The 19,170-nt window shown below is 45.9% G+C and overlaps 1 protein-coding gene across 5 annotated transcripts in view; it reads right to left on the bottom strand.

Moving 5' to 3' along the window:
- Nucleotides 1–7,057: 7,057 nt before the first annotated feature.
- The window catches only part of CFAP74 (cilia and flagella associated protein 74), a 261,484-nt gene continuing 249,371 nt past the window's right edge, over nt 7,058–19,170 (bottom strand). For 3 of the 5 annotated variants that reach the window (XM_068240650.1, XM_068240652.1, XM_068240649.1), the window contains exons 38-40: nt 15,989–16,033; nt 10,523–10,657; nt 7,058–7,279 (exon numbers count right to left, since the gene is read on the bottom strand). In XM_068240650.1, the coding sequence (XP_068096751.1) occupies nt 7,181–7,279; nt 10,523–10,657; nt 15,989–16,033 (279 nt within the window). In that variant the 3' untranslated portion in view covers nt 7,058–7,180. Of the gene's footprint in view, nt 7,280–10,522; nt 10,658–10,797; nt 11,002–15,988; nt 16,034–19,170 lie in introns of those variants that run through there. The other 2 variants (XM_068240653.1, XM_068240654.1) reach the window with 2 other exon arrangements.

The raw sequence follows: 19,170 nt of genomic DNA on the forward strand, positions 1-19,170 counted from the left end.
GTGGCTCACTGACCTCATCTGGACTGTACTGCGCAGGCGCAGAACTACTGGGCCTGCGCAGTACAGTCCGTATGACGTCAGTGCAGATGCATGAGCCGCACGCTGGAGCACAGTGACATCTTGCATCGGAGGGGACCCCAGGCTACAGGTGGGGAGCGGAGCTGTGGCGAGGGCACAGGACTGGAGATTTTTGATTTTTAAATATCTCGGACCATTCCCTTTAAGATGAGTAGGAACATGGTAAAAAAAATTGTGAAGAGACCTTCTAGTTTTTGAAAAATCAATTTCAAAGTTTTATAGGAAAAATGGTTTTTAACTACTTGGCGACCGCGTCACGCCGATGGGCATGGACGCGGTGGCAGCCCCAGGACCGCCTAATGCCGTTTGGCGTAAGGTCCTGCAGGCCTGTTTTGCAGGAGATCGCGCGTGCTAATGCGCGCGCATCTCTGCTTGGTAGGCCGAGCTCTGCCCCACCTTCAGTCTCCCATTAGCAATCGCGGTTAGGAGACTGTTAGATGACGAAATCGCGGTCTTTTCGCTCCGTACAGCGATGCGATCTAAGGCAGCACATTACTGGGTACAGCTGTGTGACATGGCTGTCCCCCTGGTAGGCTCGGGGGTGATCCGCTGTTGTAGGCTGAAGCCTATGACAACCGATCACAGTGATTGGCTGGTAGAGGGAGGGAGGGCGGACTTGTAAGAAAAAAAAATATATAAACAAAAAAGACACATTTATTTAAAAAAAATCGTTAACCGGTAAATATTTACAAAAAATAACAAAAACATTGGGGGGGACGAATAGAAAGCTCTGTTGGTGGGGAGAAAAGGAAGGGGAGGGGGGGGGGGGGGGAGAGGGAATCACTTGTGTGCTGACATGTGCGGCCCTGAAACGAGGTCTTAAAGCTGCAGTGGCCTTTTTATTTAAAAATGGCCTGGTTTTTGGGGGGGAGGGGGTTGGGGGGGGTTAACACTGTGGTCCTCAAGTGGTTACACTGTGTACAATGACACTTTTCACACAGTACTGCATTCTGAGTTCTGTATACATATTGTATGCATTTTATGAAAACAGACAGCGTGGGGCCCCTCCTCCAAGCCTCTTTAACCTCTTGTCCCCCATGCAAGCTGGAGTAGCCTGAATGTGGAGCACTGGCCGCGTAGGGCTCTGCACCTTGAGCTACACCAGCTGCAATATGGCCGTATAAGGATCCCTGGCAAAAAGTTCCTGTTTTGGGCACTTTATTTGTTCAGAGTGTGGGAAATTAAAAAAAAAAAAACCTTAAGAAAATTTTCTACTGACTTAATGTCATTTTAATGACGTTAAAAGAGCATTGTTTTATACTATTGGTGGTGCAAGCCTTGTGGACTGTTTACTATTTGGCCACATGGTACTGTGACCTTGGGCTTGGGCACACCAAAGTCTACTTGCATGGGTGCTTCTCCACTCCTGTGATGATTAAAAAAAAACCTTTTAATTACTGCGGCAGCTCCAGGACCACCTAACGCCAATTGGCGTCAAGTCCTGGGGCCGTGGGCGCATCTCTTTCTTGGCGGGCAGAGCTCCGCCCCGCCTTCAGTCTCCAAGCGATTGCCGCTCGGGAGACTGTTAGACTTTCTACTAAGTACAGCGCTGCGATCAGACCCCACCAACAGAGAGCAAAGGAGGGGGGGGGGGGGGGATCACTAGTGTGCTGTGTTGTGCGGCCCTGCAGCTTGGCTTTAAAGCTGCAATGGCCAATTTAACTAAAAGCCTGGTCTTTAGGGGGGTTTAGCACTGAGGTCCTCAAGAGGTTAACAAGCGGATCCCCAGAGGTCAGCCCCCTCCCCAGGAGAAATGGGTATAGGGGTACTTACCTATTTTTACAAAGAATTAAAAAAAAAAATAAAAACACAATGACGAAAAAAATCCTTTAGGCCTCTTTCACAGTGGGACGTTAAAGTCGCACGTTATAAAAAATTATAACGCAGACTAACGCATAGCAATACAAAGCAATACATAGCAATACAAAGTCTGTGCGACATTCACAGTGCCCACGTTTACGTTGTGTGTAACGTGTAGCAATATTTAGAAAGTGCTGCATGCTGTGAGTTTAGCAATACATTTGCTGCGTTATGTGTGTTGCACATGCTCAGTAATGTTTTTTTTTTTTTTTTTTAATGTAACGCATGCGCCGTTTTAGTTCCATCAGCATGCAACGAAAATCGCGCACCAAGAGACACATAACGCAGTGCAAAATAACGTCCAATTTTATAACCTACATGCGCTGCGTCAGGGGTACGTTGTGCGACTTTAACGTTGCATCAAACGCAACGTCCCACTGTGAAAGTGGCCTAATTGTTCTAAATTAACCAGGGATACTTACTTTGCGATAATCCCACGCCAGTATCCTCAGAAGTGGTCCCACTCTTGTTTCAGTTACCATGGACCATGCCGGCTGGTATAGCTCAGGGCCGGTTCTCCGCATTCTGTCTATCCCAGCCTGCATGAGGGACAAGGGGTTAAAGAGGCTTGGGAGGGGGGGGCCCACTTTTTTGGGGGGGTAAAATTCCCAAACTCTGAAAAAAAGGGCAAAAACGGGAAAATGTTGCCAGGGATCCTTATACAACCATATTGCGGCTATGTTAATTAACACAGTAGCAGCTGCGCAAGTGAAGTATCGCGGTAACGATACATCACTACCACGCGGCTTTGGTAAGCAGCGCCCACTGCTTAGTTGCGCATGCTATGCGTGCTGTATACATGCTATGCTGCCACTAGTGTGCGTAGCGTGCATGGCAAGAAAATTAAGTTGCGCTGATTTAATAGCGCGAGCAACAGGAGGTTAATATTTTACTTAGTGAATCAACCCCAATGAGTAAAGCATGTAAAAGCTGTAATTTATCCTAAAGTGCCTATAGACTGGAGATGATGGTTGGCCGCGCACAGCATTATCTAGCTATATTCTCTCTGGCTGTGCAAGTAGTGTGGCATAGACATGCATTCAGTATAAACTCGGACAGCTGGGCTGAGCTCTGCCAACTATGAGGCAGGGGCTTAATAGTCCCCGCAACCCCCGCCATCGCTGGGGGACCTGGGTAATGGGGGGTGGGAAGGGGCAATCCTATACATAATGCAGAGCAGCAGCGGATACAGGTCCTCTTCACTTCCTCTTCAGTTTGCAAGTGTATTGCAGCCAGCCAATCACCATATGGCTTCCATCCCTATCACATGACCAGTTGCATAGTTATTGGTTGGCTGCACGGCACTTGCAAATTGAAGAGGAAAATGAAGAGGCACCTGTATTGCCGCTGGGAGAAGGTAATGTGTAACCCTCTGCTCCGCTCTGCATTATGTATAGGACCTCCCCCTCCTCCATGAGGCCGGCTGACAGATCTCCACCAGGGGAATGGGGTTGGGGGTTAGCTATGCCACTGCATGGAGGCAATGCAGGCCGCTATAGACATCAGATTGTGCCCAGGTACTGTATGTGAATATATGTAAATTATTGCAGACACTATTACCTGGAAAAATGCTGGCGCTAGTAAGTGAGTCAATGAGATGCAAATAATTCTGTTACTGCAGCAATATGCAAATTGTGTACGCAAATTTTTGAATTTGCATAATTCTACATCACCTTGGAATGAATTGCATCTCATTGACCATCCTTATTACTGTACGCGCACCTGTACCACTTGACCCTGCTTTGCATGTACAAGATGCCTGCACATTGCGCGGACAATAGTCATTCATACTACTAAGAAGTTTTCTGGAACCTACTTGGAAGATGTTATTGTTTATTTGTAGCCGCAGTTTGTACAGTGGACACCTTCAGCATACAAATTTCCCTTTTTAGCTGCAATTAACATGGGCACCTATAGGGCACCCAGACATCTGCAGCGCCCGATATTTTCTGTTTGTAGCACCGAAGGCAGCTCAGATATCGGCAGTGGAGGTGAAGTTAGGATTAGGCATTGTGCAGGAAGGCTTGAGGGTTAGTTAGAGTTAGGTATTGGTGGAATGGTCAGTTAGGGTTAGGCATTAGTGAAGGGGATCAGTAGTTAGGGTTAGTCATCCATGAGGAGGGTCAGTTAGGGTTAGGCATCGTGGGAGGGATGACTATGGGGGGTGGGGGGTGGTGTCAGTTAGGATAAGGCATTGGTAGAGGGAGTGCTTGTGTAAGAATAGGGTTATGTTTAGCATAGTAATATGGGGAAAACCGTTATTTTACTATCAGAATTATCATCACTGCCCAATATTAGAATATCTGTAATTTGAACCAATATATTACTAGCAGCTACTTTCAGTGCCTCAATTTCCTCGGTGCACTTTTTGTTTGCATATACCCAATTTATTCTCCTTTTCTTTGAGCACTAGTAAATCACCTGTATTTCTTCAATGTAACTCTTGCTTGGCCTGTCTTTTCCTTTTTAGGTTTATGTTTTTTCACCTCCTTCTCCCTCCCTCCCCCCCCCCCCCCATCCCCCTTCACACAAAAAAAAGAAAATCTGCTCTGCCGTATGTATGTTTACTGTACGATTATAGTACTGATATGCTTTATTTTAATAACAGCAGACAATGCCCAGATATTTGTAGTTAAGTAATCTGTCTGACCTGGCATTTGAAATGACTAATCAGTCAAAGAATCCATTCTAAGGTGTCACACCTTTTTGTCCTAAACCTGGGTACACACTAAGCTTTTATCACCCAGAATGATCTGTACGGAATATTTTGGGTGGCAGCTTAGTGAAGAACAGCAAACAGGCAAGCTGCGTCACTCTCAGGTGAGAAGCCTGCACTGCTTTATAGAGAGGGGAAGGAGAAGGACTCATGAACAGCACCCTGCTTCATGTACTGTACTTTCTTTAAAGTTGTGCAAGAACAAGATAACATTGGGCTAGGCCATTAATGTTGATGGACACCTATACACACTTTAGTTTTCAAATAGGAGTGATCAGGAATGAAAATAAAGTGTTTCTAGTTATTTATCTGTTTAACTTTTCTCTGCAACAAGCACAGTGTCTGCTTAACCAGTTCGTGTTTGACGGATTTTAGCCCTTAAAGAGGAACTCCAGTGAAAATAATGAATAAAAAAAAGTGCTTAATTTTACAATAATTATGTATAAATGATTTAGTCAGTGTTTGGCCATTTTAAAATCTTTCCTTTCCCTGATTTACATTCTGCCATTTATTACAGGTATGTATATTTTTTTTATAACCCACCCTTCTCAATAACACACCCGTCTCAGGTACACTATCGTACAAGTGCCCATATAGGCAGATTCAACTAAGAGACGGATCTCTCTCTGATGGAATCTGATCCGAGAATGATCTGTTGGCTGCCCGTTCACCGCAGGCCGATTAATACCTGGTGAGGTTGGAGGTTCATGGCGTAAGAGAGGGGTGACACCATGAGTTTCCGCTCTGGGTGACACCAACCCTAGTGATGCCTCTGCTACCGGCATATAGCATTAGGGGAGCGTGTGATGTCACCCATGCTTCATGTGCTATACGCCGGAAGCGAGATCCAAAACTGGTCAAATCAACGAGAGCATGCTTGTGGTAGCACCAATTTGCATCCAATTCAATATTAATCATTGGGGGAATGAGTGGGACATAGTGGGACATCTGCTATTAACAGTGTAAGAATGGCATGAATTTAAATATTCCCCTTTAAAATCAACAGGTGAATTCTGATTGGCTGTAGTAGACGCCACTTATTTTCCTGAATATTAATCACAGTCACCCAGTGACCAACTGTGCAAAGTTTGAGATCCCTGCTATTAATAGTGTAAGAATGGTTGCAGTTTATATTTTCCCAGTAAAATTTGGTTTTGGCTCCACCCACTTTTTGTAACTTGAACACACAGTCACTTAATGACCAAGTTTGTGAGCTTTCAGGTTCCTGGCATCAAAAATGTGTGAATGAAGCAGTTTATCCACCAAGGAAATCTGATTGGCTGATTGTGGCCTTGCCCCTTTAGTGAATTTGGTCCCCAGTCATCCAATGACTGACTGTAGCAAGTTTGAAGCTTCTGCCATTAACAGTGTAAGAATGGCAGCAGTTTCAATATTCCCCTTAAAAATCAATAGGTGAATTTTGATTGGCTGTTGTAGGCTCCACCCACTTTTCTTATTCTAAATTTCAGTTATCCAGTGACCAAGTGTGCCAAGTTTGAAAAGCCTGCAATGAACAGTGATTGGCTACAGTTTACATTTTCCCATTTAAAATGAATGGCTGATATTTGATTTGCTGTTTTGTGCACCACCCACATTTCCTGGATTTGTAGCCTCGGTCACCAAGTGACCAACTGTGCCAAGTTTGGGGACTCTGGCTTGATTACTGTGAAAATGGCAGCCTTTTACATTTTTTCTATCGACATGAATGGGTGAAATCTGTTTTGCTGTTTGTAGCTCCGCCCAGGTGTGCAGGGGGGACCCAAGACCCTCAGAACATATCAAGGCATTTTCGAGTAAACGCGACACATACATAGATACACACACACACACACACACACACACACACACACACACACACACACACACACACACACACACACACACACATATATATGAAGCAGTTATTTCTGCAAAAGGATTCCCGACCAAGTATTGAGTGCATAACTGAACATAATTATTTGAAGGTTGACTTTTTTTGTTTTAAAAACACTTTTCCTTTATTGGTCGGATGAAATATGCTAATTTTTTGAGATAGGAATTTTGGGTTTTCATGAGCTGTATGCCAAAATCATCAATAAGAAAAACAATAAAAGGCTTGAACTACTTCAGTTGTGTGTATTTGAATCTAAAATATATGAAAGTCTAATGTTTATCAGTACATTACAGAAAATAATGAACTTTATCACAATATGCTAATTTTTTGAGAAGATCCTGTATATATATATATATATATATATATATATATATATATATATATATATATATATATATCTCCCCATCCATAACCCCAGCATGCTCACTCTCTCTCCAGCGAACCATCAGTAAGCCCCTCTCTCCCCATCAACAAACAAGCCTCATTCTCTTCCCTCCCCTCTGGGTGTGTCATTTATTACTCCAGTCTGGTAATACGACAAGAAGCAGTTTATTCTTGCAGGAGTCCTGTTACATTTTTGTTTCCTGTAAAAGCAGTAATCATTACAGGCGATCAGGATGACTGTCCAGTGGTGTTTCTTACTCCCATGAGCTCTATAAGGACACTACATGTGTAGAGAAGATAACATGGTATGTTTCAGTGATATCGCCTTTCAGCGTCAGCCGTGCCGTGGTACTTTCTGATTTATTTGGCTGTGGAACAAACAAGACAAGGAATTTTAATTTATCTCCTAGATATGTGATTTCCATCAGAATCTTTCATTTAAGTCAAATTAGTAATAGTAACAGTCTTTTAAGTGCAAAAAAATCAATGCTACACAAGCCCATCTGTCATAACGTTAAAAACTGGTATTACAGTATTCAGTAAGGAAGGAATTTCTAATTTCAACAATAACCTCAAATTGTACTGGCAATAGCCATAGCAGTCGTAGCAAATGCTATGGAGCCGTGGAGCATAGGGGGCCCAGTGGGTACTTAAAGAAACACCGAAGTCTCCGAAAATTAAGCTTTTTATTGCAAAAACCTGTTCAACATTATTGCCCTAACTAAAACGCTGCATCCCCGCGGCTGAACTCTAACTAAATCCCACCAAACTCCCCTCGCAAAATACACAACTTTCTTGGTCGTAGATTTTGCTGCCCCGGGAGGCAGAGCTTTCAGCTGCAGCTCTGCCTCCATGCATGTCTATCAGCACATATCTCCGCCTCTCCCCCGCCCCTCTTAGTGAAGGAAGACTGAGAGGGGTGGGCGGAGGCGGAGATACACGCTGATAGACGCGTGTAGAGGCAGAGCTGCAGTTGAAAGCTCTGCCTCTCACAGAAGCGCTCCCCGCCCTGATTAGGGCAATAATGTTGAACAGGTTTTTGCAATAAAAAGCTGAATTTTCGGAGATGTATTTGCCATTAACTTCCTTGTGTTTCTCCACCCTTTGACTTTGTCTCAGTGCCCATGAACTATGTAAATGACCCAATCAACTCCTATCCATATGGTAGGGGCAGGTGGCATTGCTTAAGAGTGCCTACATATGAGGGCCCCATGAACGTTTTACTATGAGGTCCCATGATCTCTCGATACGCTACTGATTGTACTTTTGTTTTTTAGGAGCATAACAACAACCCCCCAGGCCAGAAAGCATAATTGTCAGGACTCCCTCTCCCCCCCCCCCCTCCTATTGACACCTCTGCCCACTTTTCAGAGTAAGCACAAAATAAAATTTACTGTTACTGTAGTTATTAGTACCTGACTCCATGTTTATACCACTTCCCACAATCCTCTGTCCAGACTGGCAGTGCAGGGTTTAGCACTGTAAGGCTGGATTCACAATGGTCAGTCAGGCCTATTAGTCATTCAGACTCTAATGCATAGCACAAAGCTATTACTGTAAAGGCAGCCATACAAAATTCTGTAGATGTATAGACATAGCTATAGTAGACAGACTAGTCCATCTCCTCATGGAAGATTCTAAAGATTTTTATTAGTATAAAAACATTACTGAAGTAGTGAAAGTTTAAGCGGCACTGAGGACAGAGGAGCCTGGCTCAAGTGAACATCGCTTGGAGCCGGGAAGGAGGTGAGCTGTTTTTAGAGGCTTCCGTTGCAGTTACTCTGCAGTAGAGGGGGGGGGGGGGCACAGAGGGGGCCCTAGGAAGAGTGTGGGAGGGAGAAGTCGATCCCCCTCCTTGTTGCGTCCCAGTGTGGCCATGGCACCCCCCTCCATCACCTATGCCTGGCTAACTTATCCTGGGGCACCTTTGCCTGGTTAACCTACAGTATACTAGGGGCACCTATGTCTAGCTACCTATGCTGGGGGAACCTACCTGGCTAGCTTATACTGGGGACATCTATGCCTGGCTACTCATACTGGGAGGCACCTATGTGTGGCTACCTATACTGGGATTCAGCCATGCCTGGCTACATATGCTGGGAGCACCTATACCTAGCTAACCCTTATTGGAGGTACCTATAGCTGGCTAACCTACACTGGTGCCTTCCTGGCTAACCTATACTGCAGGCCCCTATGCCTGGCTACCTTTACTGGGAGGCATCTGTGCCTGGCTAAGTACCCTGAGGGCACCTATACGTAGCTAACCTTTACTGGGGGTACCTATAGCTGGCTACCTATACTAGGGTAACCTACCTGGCTAACCTATACTGGGGGCACCTATGCCTAGCTACCTATACTGGGAGGCTCCTATGCCTCGCTATGTATATTGGTGGCTCCTATACCTAGCTAACCTATACTGGGGTACACCTATGCCTGATTAACCTATACTAGGGACACATATGTCTAGCTATCTATGCTGGGGGAACCTATCTGGATAACCTATACTGGGGGCACCTATGCTGGCTACTGATACTGGGAGGCACCTATGTCTGGCTACCTATACTGGGAGGCACCTATGCCTGGCTAACCTATACTGGGAGCACCTATACCTAGCTAACCTTTATTGGAGCTACCTATAGCTGGATACCTATACTGGTGGAACCTACCTGGCTAACCTATACTGGGGGCACCTATGCCTGGCTACATATACTGCGAGGCGCCTATGCCTGGCTGCGTATGCTTGGGGCACCTATACCAAGCTAACCTTTATTGGGGGTACCTATAGCTGGCTACCTATACTGGGGTAATCTACCTGGTTACATAGCAAGGAAATGAACAGCGCTACTTAAAAACAGGCAAGTGCCTACCTGCAAAAGAGTGCAAGCCCCACTTGGAACTGCCCTGTCCATTGCCTGCCCACACACTACACAGGGATTTCGAATAGTTTTCAGCATGAAATCTGTTGGAAATCGTCCTGCTGCCGCCACCACGTGCCGGGCCGCCCTCCAAGTACATACAGTATATCCCCTCTGGGTCTGTACTCAGTGTAAGTCTCACCTCTCTGCTGGAGCAACTCCTGGCCTCCTCTGGTGTTGGGTGTCACAGCGAGCGCCTGTACCACATGACTCGCTCCCCTACCATATAGTGACATCACAACATGTGCCAGTGGAAGAGGCGCTCGCTGTGAACACTGGAGGAGGCCAGGAATCATGTTGGTGTAGAGGTGAGACTAACACTGCACTCAGGCACGGTCGGGCGCATTTATAAACTTGGGTGGACACCGGCATGGGGTCCGTTAGGCTGTTGCAATATTGAACGCCGTTACCGCCGCGCACCGGATTGAGCCCTTGCTACCCAGATTTTGCCAGCATTCCCGATCCATCCTTTCAACCAATTTCAACCCAAAATCAATCTAAAGATCGATCTGGTGGCCATGCTGTGGCACCGATTCGATTCAATGAAATTATCTGAAAGCTCAATCCGGCCGCAATATTGAGTAATGTATGGGCACCTTTAGTGGAAATGTGTTAAGAAAATGTTTTGCTCCATCAACAAATATACACATTTTACATGCTTCTAATGCTTCATTAATTTAGACATGCTTTACATACATCATATCCGGCCGGTGGTATCCAGCTGATAGATACAGCTTTCTTCTGACCAGCATCCACAAGTGCTTTCACTGGCTCAATGGTGAATCCTTTCTGCTGCAGGAGCTGCACACCATCCCATGAGAGTTCCACATTCTGAATGGGAAGAGCAACATTTCAGCATATTTTAATAATACTACAATCATGATGGCTGCCAGGAATAAGAGAATTCAAACTGAGGAAGAAAGCAATCAATTATTATTATTAAATTTATTTATAAAGTGCTAACATATTACGCAGTCCTGTAGAATAGATAAGGGATACAGTACAATGCCAAACAATATACGGTAACAAAGTAAAAAGCAGTACAGTAGTAGTCCAGTAAATACTTATCAGCCCATAATGCTTGATGAACGCAGCAGGGTCAAGAAACGTGGCCAAACAAAAAGGTCTAGAAGCTTTTGCACCAGTTGCTCCAGTAGTGTTAACGACAACACTAACTTATGAAGGAAAAATAGGGAGAGATTTCAAATAAATAGTATGCACCATAATTATCTGACAATTTGAGAGTACATCTAGCGAAGGTGTTAAATACAGTGAGGAAAGGGTCTGGTGTAAACACAAATGCCACTGCAATCACTGCAGGGACAAAAGGGATGACAACTTTTCAAATCATGGCCCTTATTCAAATGACTTTTTGTTCCTTAAAGTGGACCCAAGCCCTTGCAAAAAACAGACTGAAAAGTGTACATTCCACATAGAAATGCTGTAGAAATCAGCTGCACTGAGCTGTGTTTGTTTATTTAGCTACAGTTGAGTGTAACAAGTGTGTAATCAGTAGGCATGATTCATAGCCTCAGCAGTGCTGATGAAAGTTCATCCAGTACATTTTCAAGGCTTTCGGGGGGGGGGGGGGAGGGGTTTCTGTGCATGGTAACAAATAATTTTTTTCCCTCGTTGTTTTCATACCGTGCCTAATCTTTTAGAGCAGAGAAGTTCTGAGCTCAGATTCACTTAAAGTTTTCTCCTAGGTGATATTTTCATACCTTTTCAATAAAAATGCCCTTTAAGCCACCAACCAACAAGAACATAGAATAATTATGACAGTACTTTTTTTTATCTACGGTACTTTTCAATTGCAGAGTGCCAAAAAGTTATTTCAAACAGAAGATGCAAAATTGTTTCCTAGAAAAAAGGTGAATTGAATGGGGCCCAGGTGTTTCTACAGAATTTACTGAGCCAATATTGCTTCATCAACTTAAAAGAAGCAATTGCTCTGAATCAGTAGAAGAAAGGACCTAAAGAGGTATCAAAGTCTTCATTGGCTGCACTGATATCAGTAGGGCCCCTTTTCACACTTACTGTGTTGTGTCGCTGCCACCTTACGCACCTCATCGGAATGGCCATTAAAGTGAATGGACATTTCTTGCAATGCGCTGGAAGTGCTCTAGCTGATGCAGAACTTGCAGTGCGTTATTGCGCACTGCGCGTGGCACCAGAAGCTATGAAAGCCAATGGTAACGTGCAAATGAAGAATTTTTGTCGTGTTTGCGGTGCAGAGCACACATTTTCAGGTTCCTGTGCTTCCTGTGCAGCAGCATGCAATTGAGGGCGAGACTTTTTGAAGGCAGGTTGCTTCCAATTTCCCTGTCACCGCAGTCTGCATCATATACTAAAGTGTATGTAATAATGCGTTGCGGTAGCCTTTTTGCTGTGCGCAAATCGCATCGCACCAAGTGTAAATGGACCATAAGAGTTATCCATACAAGACACCGCCTTTTCTGTATTTAAAGAACCACTATCACAAAACCTATAAAATATATAATACACGTGTGCACAGACATATAATAGGTACATTTAGCCAGGGGCATTTCTAGCCCTTTTGTCACTCCAGACAAGAAGTCCTGTGTTACCCTCCCCCTTTCCCCCCAAAAAAAACCCATATACACACACACAGTAAAGAATACAAACCATGTGCCGTATAGGGTGGATGCATGATACAGGGAGTCCCTGATATAACAAACAACCTGCCGATCCTGTCACATTTTGTCGCACACCTCCTAAATGCAGAGTATAGTGCAGCAAAAGCTGTGCTCTGACCTCTCCACTGGAGTCCAGTGCTGTGCTTCTGCCTGTCCGCTCACCATCCTAGTGCCCAGCATCTCCTATAGCATGTAGCGTGATTACACGCTACATGAGGAGAGTGAGGTGCCAGCACTAGAGGGAGCAGGAGACAGACAGGATGGTACAGAGGGACGCACACAGAGCTGGATCATCCACAAAGCAACTGCAGGTGCCAAAGGCCTGGAGAGAGTCTAGGGGCCTGGTTTGTGATAGCCCCCAACAAATCTTGCCAAAAAAGGGGGACAGAAGGATGCCCAGTGGGACAGAAGGAGGCACAGGGGGACTGAAAGTGGCACAAGGAGACAGAAGGAGGCACAAGGGGACAGAAAGAGGCACAAAGAAGGAACAAACTTCATTGGGGGTGTGGTTTAGTTCTGAGGTGGGGTTTAGTTAGGGGGCAGGGCTTAATAAGAGGCATGGTGCCCCCCAGGACCAATGGCACCCCAGGCAGTGGCCTGGACTGCATATGCCTAAAAATGCCCCTGCATTTAGCACATAGTAAAATGCACTGTAAATTATTTTTTCCTTTGTAGCTGTAGGCAGCTTTAATCTGATAGATCTGAACTTTTTACCAACAGGTTTTGGACTAGTCCATCTCATGTGCGATTCACAGGATTTCCTTTACTTTTAAAAAACACCCTGGAAAGCACTGGCACAGCCCAACGGCCAGAATAGTGGCACATGAGTAGGCAGACTAGCCAACAGCTTTGTATAGATCCTAGCCAGGTGGTGCTTTTGAAAACAAATAAATAAAGGATTAAGAATCAGCCATTAAGATACAGTATGTACTAGTCAAAAGCTTGTCCTTTAGGACTGTCATATTGATAATACCTACTGTGACAGAAGAAAAAGGTAACAAGTAGTGCATTTTACTCTAGTACTAATGCATATCTTGCATGTACAGTATGTGTACACACAGAGCTTCAATTATACAGTTTTCATGATAGTGGTCCTCTTCTCTTTCTGTAGGTTAAGAACTTAAAGACAACCCGAGGTGGGTTTGAAGAATATTATCTGCATACAGAGGCTGGATCTGCCTATACAGCCCAGCCTCTGTTGCTATCCCAAACCCCCCTAAGGTCCCCCTGCACTCTGCAATCCCTCATAAATCACAACCATGCTGTTGACAAACAGCTTGTCAGAGCTGGCTGTGTTTATCTCTATAGTGTCAGTCTGCTGCTCTCCCCGCCTCCTGCAGAACTCCAGTCCCCGCCTGCATCCCTTCCCTCCCTGCTGATTGGAGGGAAGGGATGGGGGCAGGGACCGGAGCTATGCAGGAGGCGGGGGAGCAGCTGAGACTGACACTACAGATGTAAACACAGCCTCACACCACGGCTGTGATTTATGAGGGATTGCAGAGTGCAGGGGGACCTTAGGGGGGTTTGGGATAGCAACAGAGGCTGGGCTGTATAGGCAGATCCAGCCTCTGTATGCAGATAACATTCTTTAAACGCACCTCGGGTTCTCTTTAAGATCATGGGATGAGTACTTTAAAGGACAACTGAAGTGAGAAGTATATGGAGGCTGCCATAACTTTTTTTTTTTAAACAATACCAGTTGCCTGTCTGCAGAAGTCTCTGAATAACACAAGAAACATTCACGCAGCTAATCTTGTCAGATCTGACAATAATTCCATAAACACCTGATCTGCTGCATTCTTGTTCAGGGTCTATGGCTAAAAATACTAAAGGCAGACAGGGCAGTGTCTAGGCCAAACTGCACCCAGGACGAGGGTGTGAACCCCCCCCCCCCCCCCATGGACTCACAGACCCAATATAGGTAGCCAGGCATAGGTGTCCCCAGTATAGGTAGCCAGCTGTAGGTGACCCCAGTATAGATAGATAGCTATAAGTGCTCCTTGTATAGGTTAGCTAGGTACAAGTGCTGCCATTATAGGTAGCTAGGTATAGGTGCCTTCAGTTTAGGTAACTTGGTATAGGAGCCTTCAGTATAGGTAGATAGGTATAGGTGCCTTCAGTATAGGTAGCTAGGTATAGGTGCCTTCAGTATAGCTAGGTATAGGTGCCTTCAGTATAGGTAGCTAGGTATAGGTGCCTTCAGTATAGGTAGCTAGGTATAGGTGCCTCCTCCCCGTATAGGTGATGGAGGGAGGAGCTGCGGCCACACTGAGACTTAGCCGCATGGAGGGTGGCCCGATTTCTCCCTCCCTCTCCCCGGGTCTCCCCTCCATGCTCCCCACTCTTTGCAGAGTAAGCGCAGTGGGAAGCCTCATGTTAGCAACACACCTCCCTTCCAGGTTCAATTGCCGCTGATTTCCTTCATTTGCATAGCTACTTATACACACTCTACTTCCTGCTTAACAGGAAGTAGAGAGTGTATAAGCGGCTATGCAGACGGAGGAGATCAGTGGCGAAGGGAAGGGAGGTGAGTTGCGGATACGAGGCTTCCCTGTGATTACTCTGCAGATAGGGGGGAGCACAGAAGGGAGCCCAGGGGAAAGGGAGGGAGGGAGAAGACGGGCTCCCCTCCACACAGCTGAGTCCCAGTGAGGACGCAGCTCCCCCCTCCATCACTGCGCTCCCCCACCCCCTCACAGCACTCAGGGAGGTCGCCCACCTGGCCCGCCCATAAAAATGAGGCTGGAGGCAGAGGATCAGCAGGGTAGCCAGGCAAATGATACTCTTGCTTCAGTTGTCCTTTAAGCCCAAGTAAACCCAAAATTGAAAACTGGACAAATTCATGTAGTATTAGTATGTACAGCGCTATGGAAGATGCTGTTGCTATAGAAAAAAAATCTATAATATAGTATAAATTATATCTTTTACTACTGAAATGTATGAATTGAAAATTGAATTACATATGGTATATACTTGTCTGGAGCTGTGCACCTATCCATACAGGCTCAAGGCCTCTAGTGGTTTTAGCTTCATCTTACTGCCCTGCTATGTAGCAGGGATCTTGGGAAATTTAGATATCAATTGCTCCTCCTACTTTGGGTGTCAACTGGTCACCTGTTTGATCTATCAGCTGAATATAAAGAGGACAGAAAGCAAACCTGTCCATGACAAGTGTACACTGTTGGGGGCCAACCACAATTGGTTCACCAGAGAAATCCAGTCGACTTTCCACTTAATCGACAATGGTAATTTGGAAAATGGAACAAAAATACCTTACACTAATGACCATCCTTTCTGGAAATTAAAAAGAAAGTGACTGAATAAAACATTTTGTTTTTGTATTTTTCTAACACACTGATTAGATATTTATCAAAAATTATACAAGTTTTCTTTTCTATGCAATCATTTTTCTAAAAAAATAAAAAAAATCAATAGATTTGGTTGAATCGTGATTGGCCACCTTAACTCTTAGCTTCTATACACTATAGTATTATTTATTACTTACCCCCCTAATTGCTTTTATGATTTGCTTTGCTCTGTCTTGGTTTGGCTAGAGTTTAAGAACATAGAGAATGGAATAAAGCCCAATGGCACAAGGAACAGCATTCTGGAGAATGGGAAAGCATGAGCCTTACTGAGAGCACGACAAGTGGTTCCACACATGGGAAGGTGGTTGGATGTACTGTATAGGCAGGATCCATCTACCCTCAGGGTGTTGCAGGCAGAGACTGAAGGTCACTGAACTATGAATATGCATGGTCTACTCAGATGAATATGTATTTCCCATATAGCAGAAGAGAGAGGACAGTGGGAATTAGCACACAGTGGTAGGACTTCAGCCGTTGTGCAGATCTGGGTGCTATGCCAGCTGTATTACCTGTGTTAGCAGCGCCAAAATGACCCGTGCTGAGATGAAAAGAGCAAGGTATCACCTAAGCATTGCTGCAACATTACACTAGACTTCGTAATCTGGACTCTGTTCACCTTCTACTGAATTATAGTCTAATGCATTGTTTCTCAACATTCTTACTGTATAGTATGTAACCCCTTTGCAATGGCTGCATTGCCTAAGTTCCCACTACTATGGGCAACAACCTCTCAAGTACCCCTTGATATATATATATATATATATATATATATATATATATATATATATATATATATATATATATATTATTTTCAGATGTGCTCCATAATTGTTTATTAATGCAGTTCAAGCATTCCTTGAAGCTTTAAAGTGTAACCATAGTGAAAAAAGTGTCCTAAATGGGTACTTACTTAAAGGGACTCTGAGCAGTAAAAATAAATGAAATTGGTATTTACCTGGAGCTTCCTCCAGCCCACCGTAGGCTGTGAGGTTCCCCTAGGTCCTTCAGGCTACTCTCCGGGTCCCACTGCAGACTACATTACCGGAGAAACCCGCGCCGAGCGTCGGCCTGACACTTCCTTAACAGTGACACTACGCATCATCAAGTCGGCCGCTACATGTCATCACGGTGGCCAGCGTAACAGTACTGCACATGTGAGGTTTTCTAACTCTGAACCACACATGCGCAGGGCTGTCACGCAGGCCGTTGTGATGATGCGTAACGTCACCGTTAAGGAAGTGTTGGGCAGACACTCGGCCCTGGTGTCGCCGGCAGTGAAGTCTGCAGTGGGATCGGGAGAGGAGCCAGGAGGATGCCGGGGGACCTCATGGCCTACAGTGGGCTCGAGGAAGCCCAAGGTAAGTACTGATTTCATTTATTTCTACTGCTCATGGTCCCTTTAAGTATAAGGAAGCCTCTGGGTAATCCAAAGGCTTCCCCCTCTCTCTCCTCCTTGCTGTTCCAGCATTGGGACCCCAAAAAGTTGTCGACGGAGCTCTTCTGCACTGTACAGTTTCAGAAGGCTTGGACCTGCGCTCTAGCCCTGAGCCGAACGAGTGGCAGCTCTGTGCTACTGTGCCTGAGCTGTCCTGCACAGAATGTCCACACTCATTCTCATTCGGGAGCATTGGCCGTGAACTTTGAAGGTCCCAGCACTAGAATGGCAAGGTGGAGGGAGATGGACGAAGCCTCTGGAGGATCCAGAGGCTTCCCTCTATCAAATTAAATATCTGGTTTTATCCCAAAAAAAATCACAGGTTTTCTTTAGGACAAGACAAATAGCATTTATATTGCACTTTTTTCCTGGTGGACTCAAAGCACTTGAGCTGCAGCCACTAGGGCACCCTCAGTAGACAGTAAGCAGTGTTATGAAGTATTGCCCAGAGACTTCTTGCTAAATAGGTGCCAGCTTACTGAACAGGAAAAACCAAGATCTGAACCAGGTCTCCTGTGTCAGAGGCAGAGCCTCTATTTAGATTTTTTTATATATCATGTATCTTATTTTTTCTCTTAAACTTACTGTAATGGATTGACTAGGACAACTTTTAGTACCCCCTGGTACCTACTAATGCACTCCCTGAGGTAAGCGCAAGGCCATTTCTAGACTTTTTGCTGCCTGAGGAAAACTTTTGAGGATGCGCCCCCCAGCCCTCAATATGGAATGATTGCACAGCACCTGACAATTTACTCTGCTTCATTTAACCACTTGAGGACCCACCCTTTACCCCCCCTTAAGGACCAGCGTTATTTTTTGTGATCTGTGCTGGGTGGGCTCTGCAGCCCCCAGCACAGATCAGCTGGCACACAGAGCGATCAGATCGCCCCCCCCCCTTTTCCCCCCTATGGGGATGATGTGCAGGGGGGGTCTGATCGCTCCTCCTGTCTGGCATGTTGCGGGGGGGGGGGCACCTCAAAGCCCCCCTCCGCGGTGAAATTCCCCCCTCCCTCTCCTATCTGCTCATCCCCAGTGATCGGGGCTGCACTGGACGCTATCCGTCCTGTGCAGCCAGTGACAGGCTGTCCCCTGTCACATGGCGGCGATCCTGATTGGCCGGGGATCGCCGATCTGACTTACGGCGCTGCTGCGCAGCAGCACCGTACAATGTAAACAAAGCGGATTATTTCCGCTTGTGTTTACATTTAGCCTGCGAGCCGCGATCGGCGGCCCGCAGGCTATTCACGGAGCCCCCCGCCGTGAATTGACAGGAAGCAGCCGCTCGCGCGAGCGGCTGCTTCCTGATTAATCAGCCTGCAGCTGGCGACGCAATACTGCGTCGCTGGTCCTGCAGCTGCCACTTTGCCGACGCGCGGTATGAGTGCGCGGTCGGCAAGTGGTTACAGTGAATGTTTACCATTTTAAAAATAAAAAAAGTCAGATACTCACCTAAGGAGAGGGAAGGCTCGGTCCTAATGAGCCTTCCCTCTCCTCTCCCGGTGCCCGGTCCCGCGCAGGATCCCCCGTGGCAGTATTCGACCAGTTCGGTCAAATACTGCCACTTCCGCAGCCGAAGGGAGCTTTCGGAAGCCTTCGGGAGCACTCGGGCTCCCGAAGACAAGCTGCTCCATACTACGCATGCGCGAGCGACCTCTATAATGCATTCGCGCGTGCGTACTATGGAGCGGCCCGTCTTCGGAAGCCCGAGTGCTCCCGAAGACCTCCGAAGTCCCTGTGGCGGCGGACGCAAACAGGGGAGCCAGCGCAGCACCGAGGGCAGCGGGAGTGGAGAGGGAAGGCTCATTAGGACCGAGCCTTCCCTCTCCTTAGGTGAGTATCTGACTTTTTTATTTTTAAAGTGGTACCCACTGGCTTTAATGTTCT

This window comes from Hyperolius riggenbachi, chromosome 6 (assembly GCF_040937935.1).
Source record: "Hyperolius riggenbachi isolate aHypRig1 chromosome 6, aHypRig1.pri, whole genome shotgun sequence".
NCBI lineage: Eukaryota > Metazoa > Chordata > Amphibia > Anura > Hyperoliidae > Hyperolius > Hyperolius riggenbachi.